This window comes from Alternaria ventricosa (genome assembly GCF_023758065.1).
Source record: "Alternaria ventricosa strain BMP 2768 chromosome Unknown scaffold_29, whole genome shotgun sequence".
Taxonomy (NCBI): domain Eukaryota; kingdom Fungi; phylum Ascomycota; class Dothideomycetes; order Pleosporales; family Pleosporaceae; genus Alternaria; species Alternaria ventricosa.
In genome coordinates, this window is record NW_026055709.1 from 34,940 (window position 1) to 56,724 (window position 21,785).

The following is a 21,785-nucleotide window of genomic DNA, read 5'->3' on the forward strand; positions in this document are numbered from 1 at the left end:
TGCCTTCCAACCAACGCATGCATCACGCCCACCTTGAAAGAAGCAAACCTACCTGCCCAACTGCAAACGCTCCAATCACAAGCGCTCGACCAGGAACAGGCGGTCACACCGGCCGGATTGTCGCAGCCGCGATCATGGGCCTACAAGCATGCGACCAAGCTTTCCAAGCTTTTATCAAGCTTTCGTTAAGCTCCGCGTACCGCATATGGTGCGTCTGAAACAACGCATACGCAGATCACACGCACGATGATGCGCGATGGGAGTACGGCTGTGGCGTTTGCGCTGATAAGGACCCGGATGGCATGACAGGTACAAAGGCAGCTGCGGCTGCGGCCGAGGTGTCGACGTAGTCGTCCATGCGAATGACATTGGATGAGTGATCTGTGAGTTTGTAAAGTGATCTGATTGCTCCGAGAGTAATGGGAAGCCTGCTTCAAGATGCGAGTCGAGGCCCTATCGGAAGCCCCGCAACATACAGCTCTTTGTCCCCGCGTTGTGGATCGCCCGCGATGCTGGAATGTGACCACGTACTCCTACATGCGCCGTGTGCGCTTTGTTACAGCGTAGGACAAGAGAGAGGTTCCTGGTTTGTGACATGTCTTGACTTTGGCTGGTCATCGTGAAGCTTTGTGCGTACCTTGGCGTGGTGGTGTTTCGGGAGACACGTAATGACGTCATTGGATACGCGTCATCGCTCGCACCTACCTGTTCCGGTGTTAGCAGGCATCTTCTTGTCGCCAGCCACCACGGCAATGCTCCTCCTCGCTGGGGGCTGGTATCTCTTCGATCATATACCTGATGCACGCATTGTTTGTACGGATCGGATCGCGAATCTGGTCATGCCATAATGTGAGTAACGCGACGCTTGATTTTGACGTTATTCTACAAACTTCCTGTGCTTGCAGAAGCACTACTTGGGTATATCCTGTAGCAATTTGAATGAGAGACGAACATCCTGCTCATTGGAGATGATGAGATATGTTCCAATTCATCAAAGTCATCCATACACTCGGCACGCTTTGCCCAAGGGAGTGACATAAGTACTAGAGGAGACAAGAGAAAAGAAAATAGAGTATTGAAAGCCTCAACACCTAACATCACGCGGTCCTGGGCTTGAAGATCAGGTCACATCGATCGTGCCTGCTCCTGTATCCATTCGCCTCAAAAGGCGCCATCGCCTCTGGCGTTGTCTCCGGCGCAAGTTCAACCTTGAACGCCCTGAATGTAGCCGCCAAGATGACTCGCATCTGGTACGTCGCCATGTTGCCTCCTGGACAGCGTCTCGCTCCTACACCAAAAGGAACAAGATGCTTCTTTCGCTCAGCACTGTATTCATCCTCGACGAGCCAGCGTCGCGGGTTGTAGGTATCGAAGTCGGGGAAGAGGTCGGGACGCTGGCGAGACATGCTGAGGGACTGTGTGGTGACGACCGTGCCGGCGGGGAGGTGGTAGCCGAGGACATTGATGCCACCCTCTGGTACGAGGCGGGAACCTGTTAGAGCGACTGGTGGGCGGAAACGCAGACCTTCGTTAACGCATGCACAAAGGAGCTTCAACGAGTCAAGCTCTTCGTAACCCTCGTGGGCGGCAACCTCCTCGTACAGTTCTTCTTGAAGACTTGGGTTCTTTGCTAGCTCGTAGTAGATGAATGCGAGGGCTGATGAGGTCGTCTCAGTAGCAGCGAGTACCTGGCCTGCCATTTCCGCGCCGATTTCCGGGTCCGTCCATGAATCTTCGAGGGGGTACTTTGCGTCTGGGTCAGTGAAGAGCTTGAAGACGTTGGCGGTTGAGTCCTCGGCCATTTCCTTGGCCTGCTTGCACAGCGCTGCGCCTAGGTCAAAGAGCTTGTCACTGGATCGTACGCGGAAGCGCGCATGGGCGAACGGGCTGTACTGGAGCCATGCGAATAGCCATTCTGGGAGACACAGACGCCAAACGACGAGAAAGTTGTACTCGCCGACAACGTGTGGGAATTCGCTGGACTCGAGGTCGACACCTGTACCGCCCATAACGACTTGCGAGTTCTTGAGGGTGCAGATGCGGAGGTGGTAGACAATGTCTTCCGACTTTTGACCCTCTGTCTTTCCGAGATCACGGACCATGGCTTCGATGTTGGTCACGAAGGTATCGTGCCAGAACTTCATGTTCTTTGTCGTAGTAGCAATCATGACGGGGTGACGTCTTTGCCGCGCGATGGGATGTTGAGGGTACGTGACAGTCCAGTCATGGCCGCCGACACGAAGGGCTCGAATAGATTTTGGCGAAGTGTCGAGATCTTTCCTGACGAAGATCTTCTCCACTGACTCGGAGTCGTTGAGAATGACGAGATTCGGTGCGATCCTGACGATGGGTCCGTACTTTGTCATGAGCTTGTCTGCCTCAAAGGACAGTCTGCCATGCCAACGTTGCCAGCGGATCCAGGCTGATGTTGCTGAACTGATCCAAGGTCCGGGTATGGCCCGCAGAGGGTCGATGTGGGCCCGGTAGATCATTTTGGTGATCTGGGTAACAGCCATGAGGACCACAATGGCCCCGACGAGCTTCCAGCGAAGCACGTAGGCATTTGACATTGCGCCTTGAACAAGGCTGGGCTTGTCAGTGACCAGCAGGTCGTGAATAGTTTCGTTCAACATGATGAAGAAGGCAAAGAATGGTCTTCAGACAATGAAGTACAGATGGATAAGCACGGGACGGCATTATATACTTTTCTCTGAGAATCGAACCTGTATCGCCGTTACTCACATTACCTTTTGCCTCGACTGGGAGCCATGTGCGATCGAAGTCAATCCTACCAGCCCGGTACCCGAAGGACCCTGATCCCCGCAGACCCTGGAGCCTCAAGGTTCGGACCTATCTCAAACCTTATACAAAAAAGGGTTTCGGTAGTTGATGTCACAAAGACGCGGAGAGTAACTGTGCACTAGAAGTCTACTGGCTGATGGAAGTATACTACCAGGTGACCGAAATCTTGAGGCAGCCCTGGTAACTTCTGCGTTTTGCGAACTGCGTACGATGACCTGATGGTTCCTCCGCAGCTCGCACAGCCCTATGGTGATGGACAGCAGTTGAGAAAAAGGAATGTTCGCAGCCGAGGCAAGTGGCAATGTCAATCATGTGGAGAGCACACAGAAGGCCCGACGTGTCGCGATGAAGTACCGAAGCACTGTTGTATGTTCGCCTTGGGTACCTAGTTAGGTGTTGATCGATCTCCCAAAGGCTTTTGCTATTGAACAAGCGCCCGTGTTCTGAAGCGTAGCCAACAACGTGAGAGTTAAAGCACCAATAAGGCTACTGGAAAGCTGGGCAGCAGAGCGCCGTTATACCCCAAGAGCGTAGGGTATGCCGTTGATGACCTCAGGTTGATTAATGCCCGATAACGCGGTGGAGAACGAGTTGCGAAGTCAGCGTAGTTAGAATTACTCATGTTCGCAAAGGGCGCATGTCGTGGTGATCGCTGACTCCGACGCGTAGACATCGTACTGACCTCGCCGAACCTCGAGGGTGTGTAGGACCTGGCGAAGTTGGAGGCGCCCATCCACGAGCACTCATTTCACATGAAAGATAGCATTTGTGCCCAATGTGGGCCCATAATTATTCGACCGAAGTGGCGCACAATACGAAGCTCATGCTGCTGCTTCAAGAAGCGAGTGCTTCAGCGTTGACGGTATCGAAGGGCGTCGTTAATGACATCGTGGGGTTATTAAAGTTGTGGTCATGTAAACTATACGGTGCAGGGTTGGTCAATTTCCCAAGAGAGTTCTATTTCTGTTAGAGAAGTCTAAAATTGTGCACATGGGGACTGTTGGTGAAAGCCAATATTGAAGCGACGAACGCACAATCAGGTTTGTTTGCCTTGGGCAACAATTTTGCGTTGCGCTACCACATGACGTCTAGGAGCAAATAGGGACGTTGGAGTAAGACGGTTTCATCAGTACTGTTGTACGTCGTGCAGGCGAACGTTCTGTGCTGTAGGGATCACGCTGCCCGTTCGGCGCGTCCACGGGCGCTTACCAGGGCGTATATCCGCGATGCGCATGAACAGGAGATCGGCAGGAGGCTTCGATGAATTGGAGACAACTGTGTGTGGAATCTGGTGATGAGCTTTGACATGGCGCTCACGGTCGTTGTTGAGCTGACTAGGAAGGTCGGAAGGCTGGGCACGCGTGCGAGAGCGAGAGAACAGGGCACGCTTTACCGTTTCGGGCGTTCCGACACGCGTTCCGCAAGCCTATGTTAAGCATAGACCATTTGACGTCACTGACCCCGGTCCTCGAATCTCTCCTTCCCATCTTCGCTACCAGACCTCGCTTCATTTTCCCATCGAACGCATCTTCCCGTCTGCCTTTCGGTCCGTCCCAGATTATTCATCCCGTTTCTTGAGTTGGTCCGAGTCGTTGTCAGCAAGGTGGACCTCATGTCCGCGCAACACCCCATCAGATCGCGGCTTCGGCAAATAGTTCGCAACCACTGGCATCAATGCAGCGATCAACACGCCAAGCCATAGAACGGCAGTCGATACGGCAAATCCCTTCAGGTTGCGTGGTCCCTCAGCGCTGGGCCATAAAAAGCTTCCATATATGAAACTCGTGTGACCAAAAGAGTTGACCAGCGCAATGGCTATCGATCGCTTGCGTGCTGGTTGGGACATGACTTCGCTTGTCCAGTTGAGGATCAGAGGTACCGTTGTATACATCGCACCAGTCTGCAGGCATAGCATGGCATACTTGACTGCGCTATTGCTGACAAGAAGAGCTACTAAAGTAGCAACTCCGGCGAAAGCGAGAAGACCAGCGTTGTGCCATCTTCGGTCTTCGGTCTTGTCAGAAGTCCAGGACCTAACAATCGGTGTACGATTAGTGGATGTCTCTTGCCGTGCCTTTACAAGGGTTTACTTACCAGAACAGCTGAAACACGGCACCACAACTCCAGATGGGTACCGTCATCCATTGGGCACTGGTGCTCGTATATCCCATTCCTCGAAGCATGGTCGGAATGAAATATGAAACGGTCAAGGCCAGGCAGTTCGAGGTGTAGATGACCATAAAGAGATATGTCCGTCCATCTCTGATCACTGCAAGGAATGCTTGGAATGGGGTGAGAGCTGCCTCATCGATGTGCCAGGACTGATCTCGATCGCGAAGGATACGGACGTGAGCAAGAAGGCGTTGCTCCGGAGAAAGCATCTTGGATTCAATTGGCCAATTGGGAAGGATGAAATACACTGGCAAGTGGGACGGGACATATTAGCAGTGTTCGCACCTTCGGCATATGTAGATTACTTACGCCCAAAGCCACAAGCAATGGTAATGATGCTCTCGATTATGAGCAGCCATCGCCAGCCCGGAATACCACGAGCACCGTCCAGGCTGGAAATTATGGCACCTGCCATGATACCACCCAGCGCTGGAGATACGCAGCCGGAGGTGTAGAAGATGCAAAAGCGCTTGCCTGGAGGATTACGTTAGCCACATGTCAGATTCCGAAGAGGCTGGCTAGGTACTCACCAACTTCTTTCTTCGTGTACCAGCAGGTCAGGATGAATAACGCGCCTGGATACAGTCCGGCCTCGATTGCGCCCAGAAAGAAACGTCCAATGAGGAGTCCTGTTGCGCTCTTTGTCTGCGACATTCCGAGAACTACACATCCCCAGACCCACACAATCGTGGCTGAACCAACATTTATCAGTATTGACTCAGCATCGCTTGGATGATTGGGTACGCTTACACAAATAGATCGACGGTTTCACCTTCATGAGGATCATGTTCGAAGGAACCTCAAAGATGACGTAGGCCACAAAGAAGAGCGATACTAGCATTGCGTACTCTACACACCGTCAGCTTCTTCACCTCCTACACTGTTGTGTGGTCTGTATTGGCAAACGTACGATTATCCGACAGGCCAAGTTCGTCACTCATGCCCGCCGCGTTGGCGTTGGCAATGTTGCTCCTGTCGAGATGGGCAAGTATGTACATCCACCAAAGGATCGGTAGCAAGATGAAGTCAATCTTTCGGACCAAGCGTTTTTCTTCCGCAGTATTTGGCACATGGCCTTGCAGTGCTGCTATAATTGCCGCATCTTCGGCCTCTCCATACTGTATTTTCGGGGATTTCTCATCGCTGGGATTAGAGGCAATTTGTTGTGCCAAATCCAGTCCTTCGCCATCTTTGGAAGTCATGGTCTTTGATTGTATAGGCTCGCACGGGATGGCAGGGTGCTCGAGGAACAACACAAGAATAGTGAAGCCAGGCAACTGACAGAGACAGCAGATTCACAGCATATACGTTCGGTCCATTTCGAACGGCTGCAGCCTTCCCGCGATCTATCCGTACGGCACCTGTTAACTGCTCGATGTTATCGCAAGCCTACTCGCGACCTAAGAGACCGCCACTGTTGCGAAACCACGACCCCGCTTCCTATCTATCTCTATCAGCTTAGTAAACCCCAACAGGATAGTGAGCGGGCGTATCCCGAAGCAATGCTGGCATCATGCGGAGTTCGCCAAGACAAACCCCTACCTGGCCAAGATGCGAGTGGAGCAGCGCTTATCATACCCGACAATTCGCTCGACTCTGTCCCCGAAATTACCATGACATACTGTACTTCTTCATAGCCATCCGAAGAATGCGAACTTGACCAACAAGCACGGTCTGCTGTCACCCTCTACCACCACCTACTCCAAGGCCTCATAAACCGCGACGGAAAGCCGATTCCTCGAGACACAATACTTCCGTCATGTCTAAATCCAGCAAACATGTAGTGTTCGATATTGTCGGCACCTGCGTCTCCTATGATGCCATATTCGATGCTCTGGAGCACTGCTTAGGCGACAAGATGCGTGCTGAAGGCATCAAGCCACGACTATTTGGCTACCTCTGGATTGAAGTCACCGAAAGAGAGTACACTTATCTCAGCATGAATGGTCGCTACATGGCTTTCCGCGACGTCTTCAGCAGCCTCTTTTACCGAATGCTATACATGTCCGGCATCGAGGAACCCCAAACTTTCGCTAGCGACAAGGATTTGCAATACATCCTAGAGCAGTACAAGAAGCTTGAAGCGCGGCCTGGTGTCGCGGAGTGTTTCCAATTGCTCCGGGATGCTGGCTTCACGGTGTGGGCGTTGACGGCTGGGGACGTTGAGCGTGTTGGAGGCTACTTCACGCACAATGGTATCCATATGCCCAAGGAGAACTTCATCTCATGCGACACGGCCAAGATTTGTAAACCGGATCCAAAAGTGTACCAAATGATGATGGAGAAGCTGGGCAGTGATGAGAAATGGTTTGCAGCTGCGCATAACTGGGATGTTGCGGCTGCTAAGATTCACGGGTGAGTTGGCACTACCCGTCTACCTGCGCAGCTCCATTAACCATTCAACAGATTCAAGGCTGCGTATTGCACGATATGGGAGAAGATTCGTTGCGACAATCTCTTCGGCGAAATGAATGTGACCGCGGATTCCTTTCCAGAGATGGCTCGTGGCATCATAGCTGCATCCGATGCCAACTCAAATTAAGCCGTTTGTATTCCGAAACATAGCGATTTCAAGACATCTCACGCGGTCTCGTCAGCTGCAGAAACTCAGAGTGTCGAACAGTCATGCCAAGTCAACGTCGTGTAGAAGGATTGCCCAGAACGCCGCTAAACATCTTCGTATACCTTATGGGATGATATGTGCATGACCTCCTCAGCGAAGCGAGTAATCACCCTTGCTGATCTACGTTTCGGCAAATGTTCTCCGTCGCCGTTATCGAGCACATCCCCCACTCTATCGTCGATAAGAATGAATCATGGAGTACAAATCGCTAAACACACTGGAGAACTCCAGCCGTTGAGACGTTCAGGAAGTGGGGAAATCACCAGCGCGCTTTGCGACGCGCCCATCTACATGCCTCATCATGTGCATACCCATGTACCGTTGTCGAAAACGCTCTGTAATCTTGTTGTAGCCATATCAGACCGTCGTTTGGGCAAAATATTTGTGGCCTTGGTTTTGATAGGCAGTCTTCTGCGATCCGGTACAAGTACGTTTATGCAGCACACATCGATATCGCAACATGAAGAGCGACCGCACACCGGTAGCAGATCCCGTACACTCATTCTGGACTTCTGTATCCAATCCTCTTGATGACCTACTGAGTACGGATGACCTTTCCACTGAGGCAGACATTGTAATCATCGGTGCGGGATTTGCCGGGGTTGTACGTCTACATCACGAGTTGATTTCCGAACGCATATGTGCTGATTGCAATTTACTAGGCGACAGCTTATAATATTCTCACATCATCCTCGTCGTCCCCGAAGCAATCTGTCCTCATTCTAGATGCTCGCAAGATTTGTTTTGGTGCCACTGGTCGCAATGGCGGGCACGTAAAGCCAGACCTTTACTTCAACGTCTCGAAATATGTATCCATGGATGGTGCGAGCGCTGCAGCGGAAGTTACAAATTTTGAAGCGGCGAATGTGTACGCAGTCAAAGAGCTTGTTGAGGCTGAGAAGTTGGACTGTGACTTACATCTTACGAGAGCGATCGATGTGTATCTGGATGCCGATCATGCCAGGCAGACGGAGGCGGCGTGGGAGATGCTAAGGAGGGATAATATTGTCGAACTAAGAGACGTAGCTTGTGTCTCTAAAGAAGATGCAGAGAGGGTGAGCACGCTTGTCTTTCATAAAGACGTATGAATCGTAAGGCTAATTGTTCTTCCGAAGGTATCGGGAGTCAAGGGCGCTCAGCTGGCTGTCAGCTTTACTGCAGCGCACTTGTGGCCACGAAAGATGGTGCATCAATTGCTAGCGAAGCTACTCGAGCAAGACCATAAGCTCAATGTTCAAGCAAATACACCAGTGACGTCTGTATCCGACACGACGGACGAGGCAGGAAGATGGATAATAGAAACATCGCGCGGCACTATCAAAGCCACAAAGGTCATCCACGCCACCAACGGCTACGCGAGCCAAGTTCTGCCCGAATACACGCGAAGCATAACTCCGATCCGCGGCGTCTGCAGCCATATCGACAGCGCATTGAAGCAACACGCACCACATCTCAACAACACTTACGCCCTTCGTTTCGACGGCCGAAATTACGACTATCTCATTCCCCGAGCAGACGGAAGCATCATCGTTGGAGGCGCAAGGCAGCGGTTCTGGCACAAGCCTGAGCGCTGGTTCGACACCGTGCGCGATGACGAGCTTGTTGATGAAGCAACGACCTACTTCGACGGGTACATGCAGCGCCACTTCCGCGGATGGGAGGATACGCAAGCGCAGACAAAGAAGGTGTGGACTGGAAGCAAGTATCGTAGTCTCCTGCCCATGCGCAACTAACGCATTGAACAGTCATGGGCTATAGTGCAGACTTCATGCCGCACATTAGTCCAGTTCCAAATAAGCCAGGACAATTCATCATCGCGGGGTTCAATGGTCACGGAATGCCGCAGATACTGTTGTCGAGTAAGGGTCTGGCTGCTATGGTGCGAGATGGAGTACCTTTCGAGAAGACCGGGCTACCGCGGTTATTCAAGACGGCAAAAGGAAGGGTTGAGATGCGCGATAGCCCACTCGAAGATTCGTTCCGTCCGCTGTGGGAAGAGCATGCCAGGTCGAAGCTATGACGATTGCGTCTCCATGATCGAGACAGTCAACCCAACTTGGCTCAGGGTCTTGCGGCATCTTCTTGTGAGGAATATTAAGTCAGACTCGGAACGATTAAAGTCGAGATGCGTTGTTGCTACGTACGTTTATGGTACGGTGGTGAGCGATGACACTTGGGGATCGGGGCCAGGGCGACAAAGGGGATGACAACAGACGCTAACCCGATTGGGATACCTCGGCATTAGCCACTGCAGAGTGGGGTCGTGCTCAACAGCCACAACTCCTCATCCCCTTTTCCCTCCTAGACGCCTTTAATGATCTCTCTTATCAACATACACGCCGACTGGGTGATGACCTCGCTAATGATGAAGATGCCAACACATCCCTGCCAACATCTGGACCCGAGGGATGCAACGCCCATGTGCCTACTGGACAGCGCTGATTCGCATGGTACAACATGCTGCAGTCAGCATTCACTGTTGCATGTTGCAGACAGCCATGGTCGATAGCGTAATAGCGCGCTATGCTCGTTCTGAACAAACGTTTTGAGTATACAAATACGCGTAGGTCGCCGGCTCATTGTACATAATTGAGTGCGCAACCCTCGCTTTTAGCCTTCCATCCATCCTGTCTTCGGTATCTGCAACATGGCTTCCTTCGAACCGGAGTTTGATCAAGCCTACAATGGTGCGTACTGAACCTTCATATCCATCGTCGATGTGCGTAACTTGCTAACGCGCATCTCAGACCTTGCGTCATCGCTCGATGGCTCCACGGTGCTTAAACAGCATCCAGAGTACAGAGATGCTCTTAAAGTCTTTGCTGTTCCCGAACGCGTCATTCAATTTCGTGTGATCTGGGAGGATGACAGGAACTGCGTGCAAGTCAACCGCGGCTATCGTGTACAATTCAACTCAGCACTGGGGCCGTACAAAGGCGGACTGAGGTTTCATCCGTCCGTCAACCTCTCGGTGCTGAAGTTTCTCTCGCTCGAGCAAACCCTAAAAAATGCTTTGACAGGCTGTAAGTCTTACATCTCCAGTCAGTCAATGTCCAGATCTTTCTGACCATCGCAATAGTGAATCTTGGTGGTGCAAAGGGAGGGTCAGACTTTGACCCCAAAGGCAAATCTGATCACGAGATTCGTCGCTTTTGCGTGTCTTTCATGCGCGAACTGAGCAAGTACATTGGAGCTGATACGGACGTGCCTGCTGGTGATGTTGGCTGTACACGGCGCGAAGTGGGATGGATGTTTGGCGCATTCAAGGCGGCGACTACGAGGTGGGAAGGTTGCATCACAAACAAAGGAGATGCGTTTGGTGGAAGTCTGATGAAGCTTGAGGCAACTGGCTTTGGGCTGGTTCATGTACGTCAAGCACCGAAAAGGCCTGATTTACTCGCTAACAGTACAATCACAGTACGTCTCTTTGATGATCGAATACGCTTCCGATGGCGCTGAGTCTACGCGTGGCAAGAAGGTCGCGATTTCAGGCTCTGGAAATGTCGCACAGTATGCCGCTATCAAAGCCATTGATGCGGGTGCTGTCGTCCTTACTCTGTCCGACAGTAAGGGGACGCTCAAAGCTATCTCTGTGGAAGGCTTCACAAAAGACGACATCGCCCTCATCGCCTCTATCAAGAAGAAACGCCTTCCACTTTCCGACATCATGGCAATGGAGCAGGGTCAAAGGTTCGAGCATCTCGAAGGCGAAAGACCCTGGAAGCATGTGAAGGAAGTCGATATTGCGTTACCCTCCGCCACGCAGAACGAAATGTCCAAAGACGAAGCAGAAGCACTGATATCTGCTGGCTGTCGCTTCATCGCCGAAGGCAGCAACATGGGCTGCGCACAAGACGCTATCCAACTCTTCGAATCGCGCAGGGCAGATAATCCGAACGGACGTGTGTGGTTTGCTCCAGGTACTTTGGCAACACCACTCTAAGTCTCATCAACTCGCTGATCCAATCCATAGGTAAGGGTGCCAACATTGGCGGCTCGGCAGTGTCAGGGCTCGAAATGGTGCAAAACAGCCAGCGCATCGCTTGGCCGGCCGCACAGGTCGAGGCTGAACTGTATCGCATTGTCGAATCATGCTTTCACAGCGGTATTGAAGCCGCCAAAAACTACACGGATATGCGCGCGGAAGACTTACCCAGCCTTTTTGTGGGAAGCAATATTGCCGGGTTTGTCAAGCTGGCGGATGCGATGCATGCCCAAGGAGATTGGTGGTGAGTCAAAGTACAAGGCATTCAAACATGGGTGACTACAACAGTATTACGATATCATATCATTCATTACTAGAACTATGGGCGAAAGGCGCTTGCAATGATTGACAAATCGCGATACTAAGAAACCCAAATCATCACCAGCTCGTAACGCAACGCTCCCTGTCGAACCCACCACGCAACTGCCGATCAGGCTTGACAACTTTTCCTTGCAGAATGGTGTACCGAACGATGTTCTCGCAATCTTCAGGCCGAACTCTCGCCAACCATATACACTGCTTTGCTTCTCTCAGTGGAAGTGATGCAGCGCCATCCGTACTCTCCTTTGCTCCATGAAATGGCAACGGTGTCCGACGATACACAATGACATTTGCGGCAAACTTGTGCCCACCAAAATGACTGACGAAGTGAACACCCACACCCCCGGGTCTCTCGTCAAGCGAGTCGCGATACAAATCTCGTTGCCGGAGATGGCGTTCGAATTCTTTCTTCAGGAGTGGTGCAGATTGACCGCACCGGGCATCGCGGGTCCGGTGACTGCACAGTAAGATGAGGTAGTCGTGTGGGCATGAGCGTATCTTCAGTCCGGATTCTGGCGGCACGCTAAGCGAGTTGAGCGGAAGCAATGACGAGGTATTGCATGGGCTGCGGTTGACGAGGTGTGATATGAGATCTGGTGTCCGGGATGGTGTGACGCAATCAACGATGACGAAAGCTGGGAGAAGGAGGACAGAAGAGATTGGTTCGTCGTCGGGATTCTTGTTGACGCTGTAGTCCGGTACGGGGATGTTGGATGCGGAAAGCATGAACTTCTAGAGGCTCTTGTTAGGCATCATCGCTTTTGATGTGGAGGGGTTTATTTTACCTTCTCGACCATATGTCCATGTGTCTTGGCTATGGCTTCTCCGATGCTGCCTTCCTCACTCATGAAATTGCTGATCCAATTGGCTTTGCCAGTCGCAACGAGGAGATGTCTCTCCCAAGGCATGACAGTACCGTACAAATTCTCGGTCTCATTGATCTTGAACTTCTCCGGGTATGTGATGTCACATGATGAACAGTCCTGAATGCACTCCGGCCCGTCTTTTGCCGGGGTGGTCGGCTCGAACAGTGGTGGTGGGCCACTGGCCACTTTCGGCAAAAGACTTGTCAAAAGACTCTCAATCGGTGCGACCTTTTGCGTGACTGGGGTGATGAGGAGGGGAAGTAAAGACGGCATCGTGGATGATACTTAAGACTCTTTGAAGATACTCAAGCCGTAGGAAGAGATTGATAAGATGCTGTTTCGCTTTCTTATACGTCGTCCAGGAGTGTCATTGAGGGTGACAATCTCATAGCACGGATGCTCTGGTCAATGACATCATAAAAATGCTATTGAGTGAACATTGGCACACACATTAGCATGCAAAGTTCGTTCATCAAGATCGCCGTTACGAAAACCTCGATCCTACTGAAGATGAGCGATGTCCAGGATGTTGCACGTCAAGAATCCCCTCGACGTGACATCATACCAACTACTCAGCGCACTGATATGATGCTTTACCTTCACGGAGATCGCAGGCATCGGCTGCGATCGATGCTAGAGCTGACACTACAAGCTGTGGTGATACGAACCTCCATGCCGCGGTGTACGCATACAAATGCACAAGACCAATAACGGACCGCCTAAACGCACGCTCGGCTGACGGAATTGCAGCCGAAACCGTCGAAGTCTCCATTACGAGATACTCGGCCGTTCATGATGAGCCAAGCTATGCAGGTCGTGATACATGGGTACGTGTAGGGGTCACACCAAGCGATCAGCATGGGTCTGATACATTGAGTGAAAGTTGGAAGCTTACATGTCCTGCAGTCGATCGAACCAGAATCCTCGATGAGCTGCAGGCTAATTGCGAAGTTCGTCATGCGGGGAAACAGATTGTCTTACAGATAGGCGTCAGGGGCGTCAAAAAGACATGGCAGGACATACAGGTTTAGCATGCAATCACCGGTTTCTGTCCGTACCCGGGCGTTCATCCCCACATTCTTCGACCCAAGTTTGAGGCCAGTAGCGTCATAAACTAAAAGTGGTTCTCGTTTTGGAGTATACACAATGGAAACAGTCGGGGTTTACTCGCTGCCCAAGCTGATGTAGCTTTCAAGGTCCAATTTCACCCCACAACTAGTTCTAGATGTATCCCGACATACGTGTTTATTGATGATACGGATTTAATGGCAGAGGGCTTGATAGTGCATGATGTGGTGTGATAAGACAACTTCTTTGACGTAAACACATGTTTATTGGTATGCTACCTTTGCCGTCTACATGCAAAGAAAAGCCAAGGAAAACATGACTTCCTGGTGGGCCGAAGCAATCTTAGCGAGTGAGAGTAAACAAAGAAAGACAAGGAAACGACCCGCTCAGCCACTGAACACTTCTCCGCCTAATGCGCCTTATGATCCGTTGGAATGACACCCGCTCTTGCGTACACTTCATCGTACTTACCCCTGACGAAGTCCTCAATCCTGATGGGCCCAAATTCTGGACCTACGGCGGGGTCGTAGCACGACTTCTTAGCCTCAATCATGTAGTCAGGGTTGCCCTACGAATCGTTAGCGGCTGCCTCACTTCCTGAATCTTGGTAGTTGAACTTACGTGGTACAAGTGCGCAATAGAGTGGCGGTCAGTACCAGAGAAGTTGAGTACCCGATGTACGTTCGAAAGGTACTTGCGGTTGGTCCAGCGTTCGAGCAGATTGCCAAGGTTGACAACAAAGGCGCCTTCCGTAGGCGGCACGTCGATCCAGGACTCAGACGGCGCGTCCCAGACTTCGAGACCGGGGTTGCCGTCTTGCAGGAGGAGAGTGACAAAGCCGAAGTCTTTGTGCTCGCCGTGGCCCTTCTGGCCGATGTCGTCCATCCGGGGTGGCTTCGGGTAATGGTTCATCTTGAAGTAGGTGATGGGCCCTTCAGTGAAGTGCTTGATGAACTCATTGGTCTCTTCGACATTGCCGTCTACCGACATGGAGACAGCTCGCAGCACTTCAACACTGAGGAAGTTGAGTTGCTCAAGGTAGTCCATGCAGACATCCTGGAAACCTTGTCCCAGGCTTTCGGGCCAGTAGTTCGGCCCGTGGGCGAACTTCCCAGCCACAACTTGCGGGTGGTCCCAAGATAGCTCAGGACCAACGTAGTAGCCCTCCTTGAGATCTGGCGCCGTATCTTCTTCCTTGTACTTTTGCGAAAGAAGAGTCTGGTAGCCCCGGTTGTGATCGTTCTGGCGCTGATCTAGCTTTGCCTATCAAGCTGTTAGCACGAATAATAAGATGTCTTAGAACTGCGTTAGCAAAGCATAGCAAGAAGGCTACATACTAGTAATAAGTTAGCAAGATATCTTAAGAGCTACTTGTGGCGGCTACTTTACCCTTCTCCTCTCGTGGAAGTGCGAAGAAGTCGGCAGAAGCCTTCAAAATGGCCTTCTGAGTCTCGAGAGATACCGGGTGGTTGATGATCTGGAAGAACCCATGCTCAACACAGGCCTCATGAAGCTCGCTGAGGCAGAACTTCACACGCTTCTCGTCTCCCGACAAGAAGTCACTGAAGTCGATGGTCTTGATGAGGCCAGGATCAGGCTTGTTTGCCCATGTTTTGATGACGCCCTGAGCTGTTGGCTCAGCCGATGAGGTCAGAACTTGAGTGTTGGCCATGTTGATTGGAGATGTGAATGGAGTGTAGAAGTGGAGATTGAATGAAGTACGTCAAAGCTTGTTTCTGATACACAGATACACCTTATGTTTTCCTATGGATCATTCATGTTATATGAAAGCTCAGACATGACGGTGACGTCAATAGTAAGTCAATACCAGTACAATCTGCGCCAGCGTATTCCAAACCGGATCGTTGCAAGCCGTATGAAGCTCATGTGTCTCACTTCCACGTCATTCTGCACCAGTGAAGCAGTCTCGACGTATGCTAGAGCTAGGCAGTGCGAATTCGGCATGCATGTGTTACCGAAATAAAGGGTGGAAGCGCCTCAATCTCATGCTTCCAATAGCATGTAGGCATGATGAGGCAGTTTGGGTGATGATTGCGCGAGACGCTGATGATGCATGGTATCGACGATCCACAGTATCACCCGGTGCCATGTCAAACCAAAGGAGATGCATACGCGTCGAGTGCTGATGAGGAGTCGATAATCGTGTAACCGATCTGCTCATCATGCTCGATGCCACCGAAAGGCGCTACGTACCTTCTCCCAACCGACGTCCCCATGGGGAACGAATCCATGGATGTACGAAAGATGCATGCGGCAGCCGCACGCTAGATTACTGCGGATACGCCCGACCATGGTTCATCTTCCTGTATGCGAGATCAATTAATTTATGCTAATCCTGGCAAGCACGCCAGCATCACGAGGTGCACGTTGGCCACTGTTTGGTTGACTCGGCGGTTACACCAGATTCTACGGGGCGGCCGAGTCGCTCATGCAGCAGCTATAGTCCTTTGAGATATTTGGTGCAATGCAAGCCAGCCGTAATGCTGACATGCAAGGCCCGGATTCAAGTGCTTATGGCGGTACTAGGTCGACATTTTGGCGTTCCGTCTTCCAAGGTTTCACCACAACCGGTGGGTTCACGTTACACAAGCGTCTCTGGCGTCAAACCTCACGACAAGTGCGGAGAATCTCACCTGCATCGCTATCATCGCTAGATTAGGCCACTACTTTCAATCAGTGGGGAGGTTGATCAGTGATTCCATACTGCGCCATTGAACTCATTTAAACAGGAGTCCATCAGATGTGCTTCTCCATCCATGATCAAGAAGCTTCACCGACTTCAGTCTTCAATCATAACATAATTTTGATCTAACCATCACCCATCATTCACTTCCTCCAACCATGGGTTCAATCGACACATTGGAGTCCTCTGTCACGAGGGCCACCATGTGTAAGAAATGCACCAATGGCAACAAAGTCACTATCGACTTTCCAGATGGGAGCTTCACCTTCCACTCTCAGTGGCTCCGTGATGCTCGTTTCGACAACGGTGCAGCCCGGAATGCCGAGACAGCAATGTGCCAGCAGCCGCTCCAACTCGCCCAAGTCGAGAAGGTTCGCACTTCAAGCTATGGTCTCAAGGAAACGCTTGACATCAGCTGGAAGGATGGAGTCAATACTCAGATCCCGCTTCCTTGGCTTCGTGTCATGGCGCCTCTGGTAGCTGCTCCAGCCGACGACCTTACCGCTTCGCCAGCCCAAGCCGAAGTCAAAGGTTGGACAGTTGACAGTCTGCATATCCCAGAGGTATCCTACTCGAAACTGTTCGCTGGAGAGCTCGAGCCCAAGGATCTTGAGGAAACCATTCTTTCCATCATCGACCGAATTCTGGGCTCCTCCGCGCCCGGTATTGTGAAGATCGTGGATCTTCCCGCTCCGAACATGGAAGAAGAGCACAGCCACAAGAAAAACATCAACACCCAAGTCCTCAAACGTCTTTTTGGTGCTGTCTTCGTCCACCCAATTCGCGGTGCCGATCAGACTTTCAACGTATCGAGCCACTCCGGCGATGCCAATCGCAAGATTGGACTACCCAATTACGACACCACCCAAATTCTTCTGCCGCACACTGACCATGCCTTCTACGACAACCCCATCCAAGTCCAGGGATTCTACGGCCTCGAAGGTACCAGTGAGAACACGTGGATCTCGTCCCTTCAAGCGCTCGAGACGCTGCGCAGCGAGGACCCAGAGTCTTATCGCCACCTATGCAACGCTCCCGTAGCGTTCGGGCGTGTGTCCAAATTCTACGGCGAGCCGCTGTATCAAGCCACCACTGACACGGCTGTCACCATGCACCCAGGCTATCCAGATCGCGTGAAGCGCGTGCGCTGGCATCCGAACTTGACTGGCTACCTGTGCAGCCCGTATGCCGACTACAAAGCCCATCGGCTCGCGCATCAGAAGTTTGAGGAGATCATGAGGCGTCCAAGCCACCAACTCAAGATTGTGTTGAAGCCGGGAGACCTGTACGTCTGGGACAACTTCCGGCTCATGCATGGCCGAGAAAAGGTTCTGACCACGCCGCGTACGGGTGTTGGCCAGACGGTGCCTGAGAATGTCGTTCATGACCGATACCGGGCGTTGTGCGTCAATATGCTCAAGGGGCATATTGATGGTGATTGGCTGTGCCATATGCCCATGCAGCAGCTGCGTGAGCTCGTCAAGCTTTTCCAGGGTGGCCAGGAAGACATCGGGAATTGAGAGTGCGCATTGAAGCTCGTAGAAAGATCGCTGAGGTATGCCTCTTCGGTCTAGATTGTGGAGATGAATCAAGCCCGGGCATGCAGTTACCCTGGTTCTTTTGAATTTAGTAGACTGACCTATACATTCTTTCACTACCACAATGCAAACGGTCCTCATTTGCTCGTGATCCATGGTGGTAGTGACGCGTCTTGGTTGACTCTGATCATTATCCGTTCTGAGCGATGGCTCCATAGCTGCCGCATGGAATACCTTGGTACTCAAGAGTACTGTCTTGTTGTTAGCATTATGCGAGATGAAATGACTGCTACCTTAGCTTTAGGCGTCCCATGCGGAAGGTTTTGCACAAAGACCACCCGCTGGTCTAGCCTAAATGTTTCTCGGGTCCAATCTAGGAGCGACCTCCGTGAGGTGGTCATGCTGTAAATCGAATTAGGCCATGCATATGCTGAAGCGTCAACCCGCCATGAGATATGCAGGTGCGGCCTAAAGCGCGAACCGAGGCTTCGATGAATGCCATTTAGAGGCTTCCAAGGCAAGCGTAAACGACGATGAATGATCCGAGGTTTCCCATATCAGACTGACTTTGAGCGCTTGACTCAATGTAAGCTTCTGGAGTTCTGTCGTAACTCTGAACGATGGAGATGTGCGCTTCTCGCGAAATATCGATCAGGCTCAACAATGGGGCTCTGACAAGCGTTGGTGGACGTACGCGTACGCGAAAGCAGACTGTTGATAGTGGTGGCTGAGACATCGCGTTGTACTACATGCGTTGTCGTAGTACCTGCTCATGCAATGGAGGTTCGGACCGGAGCTTCGTCCCAGATGACTGGTCTGATTGCTGCAACCTAGCCTGGCGCGCAGACAGTCGACGATACCCCATCTGGTACCAATGTAGTTGCATATGGCGAGAAGGGAAGTAAGACAAGGACGCGACGCTAGTGGTGGGCCTTACTGTGTTACATGAGCTTCTGGCCACGAGTCTAGAGTTCCTTTGTGTCGGTCGCGTAATCCTTGGAAAGTTCTGACATGCAGCATGCGGGGCGAAGTTAGAAACAGCAACGAGCAAGCTGGCTTGGCCAGCCATTTCGCGACCATTCTTCTTCTGGTCAAATACTAGCTTGATCAGGGCAAAGGCATGCGAAACACAAACTGCTTAGCTTGCTTGACGTGCTTGCGACATCTCTGCACGGCTTCCGCTGACCCCGGGCCGCACCGCATGAAGCTTGCACAGACGCCATAGCTTGGCTTTCAGGAAGATGCGTTTCGAGAGCAATGTGCATGTTACCAATGATCACGCTTCTCCTAGCCACATGCAAGTACGATCACCGTCGCACAACTACTTTCGACCGTGAACCGCAGTCTCACCGGGATGGTTAGTTCCGAGCTGTCAGATCGCTTGACAGTGAAGCGTAGCGTACGTTCAACTGATTGAACGCCATCTTTGCATAGGCGAGGAGTATCATCAGCACCTACCGCATTGTGCTGACGATCATGTCCGTTCTATGCATCGAGAGGAGCTTCATAGTAGCCGGGGAATGTTTTCGAAAAGACTTAAAAGGGAGGTCTCTTCAACCTTCGGCGACTCAAAAGCTCGACACAGCAATACTTCATCATGAGTCCTGCCATTACCCACGTCACCGACCCTACCGCAGATGCCCATATTTTGACCTCGCGTTCTGAAGAGGTCGAGAAGGTTAGGATGCCGATCTGCACCTGTGTAGGGGAGATTTCACTGACATTTGTAGTTGCTGGGCCAAGTCCAAGATCTGATCATCCCTTTCATCCACTCAGCAGACAACCACAAGTCTCCCAATGACCTTCCGAATGGTCACTCCAACGGAGTGAACAAGAAGGGGTTGCGCAAGGCATTGGTCGAGCAGCATGACCCGAGGGAGCTGCAAAGGCTTATGGCATTGAGCTTTCCCACTGCTGGGCTTCTTGAGGAGGGCTTCTTGGAGGAAGTCGAGAAAGTCCTTCGCTACTCTGTGAACACCTGGGATGCAGGTTTCATGAGCAAGCTCTACGGCTCCACCGACGCACCAGGTCTAGCAGCTGAACTAGTGTTGGCCTCTCTCAACACCCAGGTCCACACCTTTCAGGTGTCGCCTGCACTAGCCGTCATTGAGAAGTTCACCGCACGCGCTCTCGCGAACCTGTTCGGACTGAATGGGGCTTTCGCAGGCGGCGTAACCACCTCAGGAGGATCAGGCTCCAATGCAACTGCTATGCTAGTAGCACGTCATACTCTGTTCCCCGAGACGAAGCAGCTGGGCAACAGTGCTGGTGGGCTTCGACTGGCCGCTTTCACTTCAGCCAATGGTCATTACAGCATCGAAAAGGCTGGGTTGATGCTTGGTCTCGGCATGTCGTCGGTGTTTGCGGTCCCTGCCGATCCAACGACTCGTAGCATGGATCCGGCGGCGCTTCGGTCCTGTATTGAGAATGCCATCTCTGAAGGATTCACACCCTTCTTCTTGAACGCCACTGCCGGAACAACCGTTTTCGGCGCTTACGACAATCTTCGCCCACTCCATGCTATCTGCAAGGACTTCGGCATGTGGCTCCATGTTGATGCCTCTCTGGGTGGGCCCGCTGTTTTCAGTGCAAAGCACAAGTACAAACTTGACGGAAGTCATCTGGCCAACTCCATCACCATCAATCCACACAAGATGATGGGCGTACCCGCAACTTGTTCCTTCGTGCTCAGCGCGGATATACGTCAATTCCACACCAGCAACACATTACCCGCGAGCTATCTTTTCCACAGTGCTGATAGCTCGGAGGAAGTGTTTGACTTGGCTGATCTCACCATGCAGTGCGGACGTCGTGGCGATGCATTGAAGATGTACCTGAGTTGGATGTATCATGGCTACGAGGGCTATGCCAAGCAGGTTGACGCAGTCTTCAGTACCGCTGCATATCTTGCAAGGCTCGTGGAAGATCATCCAAATCTCGTTTTGATTAGCCCAAACCCGCCACCTTGCTGCCAAGTGTGCTTCTACTATGCAGAAGGAGGACGGCTGAGCGAGGATGCTGGTCGCAATGAGGAAGTTACGAAGCAAATAGCGGCGCAGCTCGTGCATCGGGGGTTCATGGTGGATTACGCTGGCGGAGATACCCGTGGCGCGTTCTTGCGACCAGTTGTCAGCAGGGGAACTGGCATCCAGAAGGTGGAAGAGCTGATCGAGGTCGTGGAGCAGATCGGATCCACTGTCTGGGAGAGCAATGTGGAGACCTTCATGGAGGACTCAACGGGTTCAGACGTTTCGCCCTAGCGTGGTAGTACTATTACCACTATTTCGCTTCAGTTTTCGGATTGATGATAGCGCACAATATCATTCGTTTGCCACATGCATCATCTGCAGTCCAATGTCAGCCGAGTTCCCGATCATCAAGGCGTGTATCAGCCAGTGATTTGACACAGCCCGACATGAAAGTACAGGTACTCTAAAGAGCATACATGGCTCATACCCACATACAGCATGCCGCCGTGAAGGAACCATTCGGCTGCAGGCCAATGTGGAAAATGATAACAGCCTGTAGTAGTCCAGAGCCCAGGGTGTTCTTGTCATGGTGCCAAAGATGTGACGGGCGTGTAACAAGTGCTTACCCCCGGTAGTGTGGCCTCAACGCCGGGCATCGTGTGGGTGTAGGAAAGGGGCTTGACCCATGGCGATGCCACCGAACTCGGGGCACGCGTGGCAGAAGCTGCATATGGGCA

The 21,785-nt window shown here is 51.9% G+C and overlaps 9 protein-coding genes across 9 annotated transcripts; 5 read left to right on the top strand and 4 right to left on the bottom strand.

The window, feature by feature from the left end:
• Positions 1 to 1,097: 1,097 nt before the first annotated feature.
• On the bottom strand, positions 1,098 to 2,633 carry J4E93_010330 (uncharacterized protein; the record flags this gene model as incomplete). The annotated part of the gene is made up of 1 exon (XM_049348213.1): positions 1,098 to 2,633. One exon carries the CDS (start codon positions 2,631 to 2,633, stop codon positions 1,098 to 1,100), a length of 1,536 nt encoding a protein of 511 aa, XP_049194592.1.
• A 1,727-nt stretch (positions 2,634 to 4,360) lies between these two features.
• On the bottom strand, positions 4,361 to 6,176 carry J4E93_010331 (uncharacterized protein; the record flags this gene model as incomplete). Its single annotated transcript, XM_049348214.1, has 6 exons — positions 4,361 to 4,835; positions 4,897 to 5,221; positions 5,284 to 5,448; positions 5,505 to 5,666; positions 5,725 to 5,823; positions 5,885 to 6,176. The coding sequence occupies 6 exons, from the start codon at positions 6,174 to 6,176 to the stop codon at positions 4,361 to 4,363; spliced, it is 1,518 nt and encodes a 505-aa protein (XP_049194593.1).
• A 557-nt stretch (positions 6,177 to 6,733) lies between these two features.
• Positions 6,734 to 7,516, top strand: J4E93_010332 (uncharacterized protein; the record flags this gene model as incomplete). The annotated part of the gene is made up of 2 exons (XM_049348215.1): positions 6,734 to 7,329; positions 7,381 to 7,516. The coding sequence occupies 2 exons, from the start codon at positions 6,734 to 6,736 to the stop codon at positions 7,514 to 7,516; spliced, it is 732 nt and encodes a 243-aa protein (XP_049194594.1).
• A 541-nt stretch (positions 7,517 to 8,057) lies between these two features.
• J4E93_010333 (uncharacterized protein) lies at positions 8,058 to 9,330 on the top strand (the record flags this gene model as incomplete). The annotated part of the gene is made up of 3 exons (XM_049348216.1): positions 8,058 to 8,181; positions 8,324 to 8,652; positions 8,713 to 9,330. The coding sequence occupies 3 exons, from the start codon at positions 8,058 to 8,060 to the stop codon at positions 9,328 to 9,330; spliced, it is 1,071 nt and encodes a 356-aa protein (XP_049194595.1).
• A 1,697-nt stretch (positions 9,331 to 11,027) lies between these two features.
• On the top strand, positions 11,028 to 11,830 carry J4E93_010334 (uncharacterized protein; the record flags this gene model as incomplete). The annotated part of the gene is made up of 2 exons (XM_049348217.1): positions 11,028 to 11,499; positions 11,571 to 11,830. The coding sequence occupies 2 exons, from the start codon at positions 11,028 to 11,030 to the stop codon at positions 11,828 to 11,830; spliced, it is 732 nt and encodes a 243-aa protein (XP_049194596.1).
• Positions 11,831 to 12,426: 596 nt separating this feature from the next.
• J4E93_010335 (uncharacterized protein) lies at positions 12,427 to 13,042 on the bottom strand (the record flags this gene model as incomplete). Its single annotated transcript, XM_049348218.1, has 3 exons — positions 12,427 to 12,468; positions 12,519 to 12,635; positions 12,689 to 13,042. 3 exons carry the CDS (start codon positions 13,040 to 13,042, stop codon positions 12,427 to 12,429), a joined length of 513 nt encoding a protein of 170 aa, XP_049194597.1.
• Positions 13,043 to 14,246: 1,204 nt separating this feature from the next.
• Positions 14,247 to 15,509, bottom strand: J4E93_010336 (uncharacterized protein; the record flags this gene model as incomplete). Its single annotated transcript, XM_049348219.1, has 3 exons — positions 14,247 to 14,405; positions 14,459 to 15,100; positions 15,222 to 15,509. The coding sequence occupies 3 exons, from the start codon at positions 15,507 to 15,509 to the stop codon at positions 14,247 to 14,249; spliced, it is 1,089 nt and encodes a 362-aa protein (XP_049194598.1).
• Positions 15,510 to 16,699: 1,190 nt separating this feature from the next.
• J4E93_010337 (uncharacterized protein) lies at positions 16,700 to 18,061 on the top strand (the record flags this gene model as incomplete). The annotated part of the gene is made up of 1 exon (XM_049348220.1): positions 16,700 to 18,061. The coding sequence occupies one exon, from the start codon at positions 16,700 to 16,702 to the stop codon at positions 18,059 to 18,061; it is 1,362 nt and encodes a 453-aa protein (XP_049194599.1).
• Positions 18,062 to 19,374: 1,313 nt separating this feature from the next.
• J4E93_010338 (uncharacterized protein) lies at positions 19,375 to 21,339 on the top strand (the record flags this gene model as incomplete). Its single annotated transcript, XM_049348221.1, has 4 exons — positions 19,375 to 19,391; positions 19,442 to 19,478; positions 19,665 to 19,757; positions 19,810 to 21,339. 4 exons carry the CDS (start codon positions 19,375 to 19,377, stop codon positions 21,337 to 21,339), a joined length of 1,677 nt encoding a protein of 558 aa, XP_049194600.1.
• Positions 21,340 to 21,785: the final 446 nt, after the last annotated feature.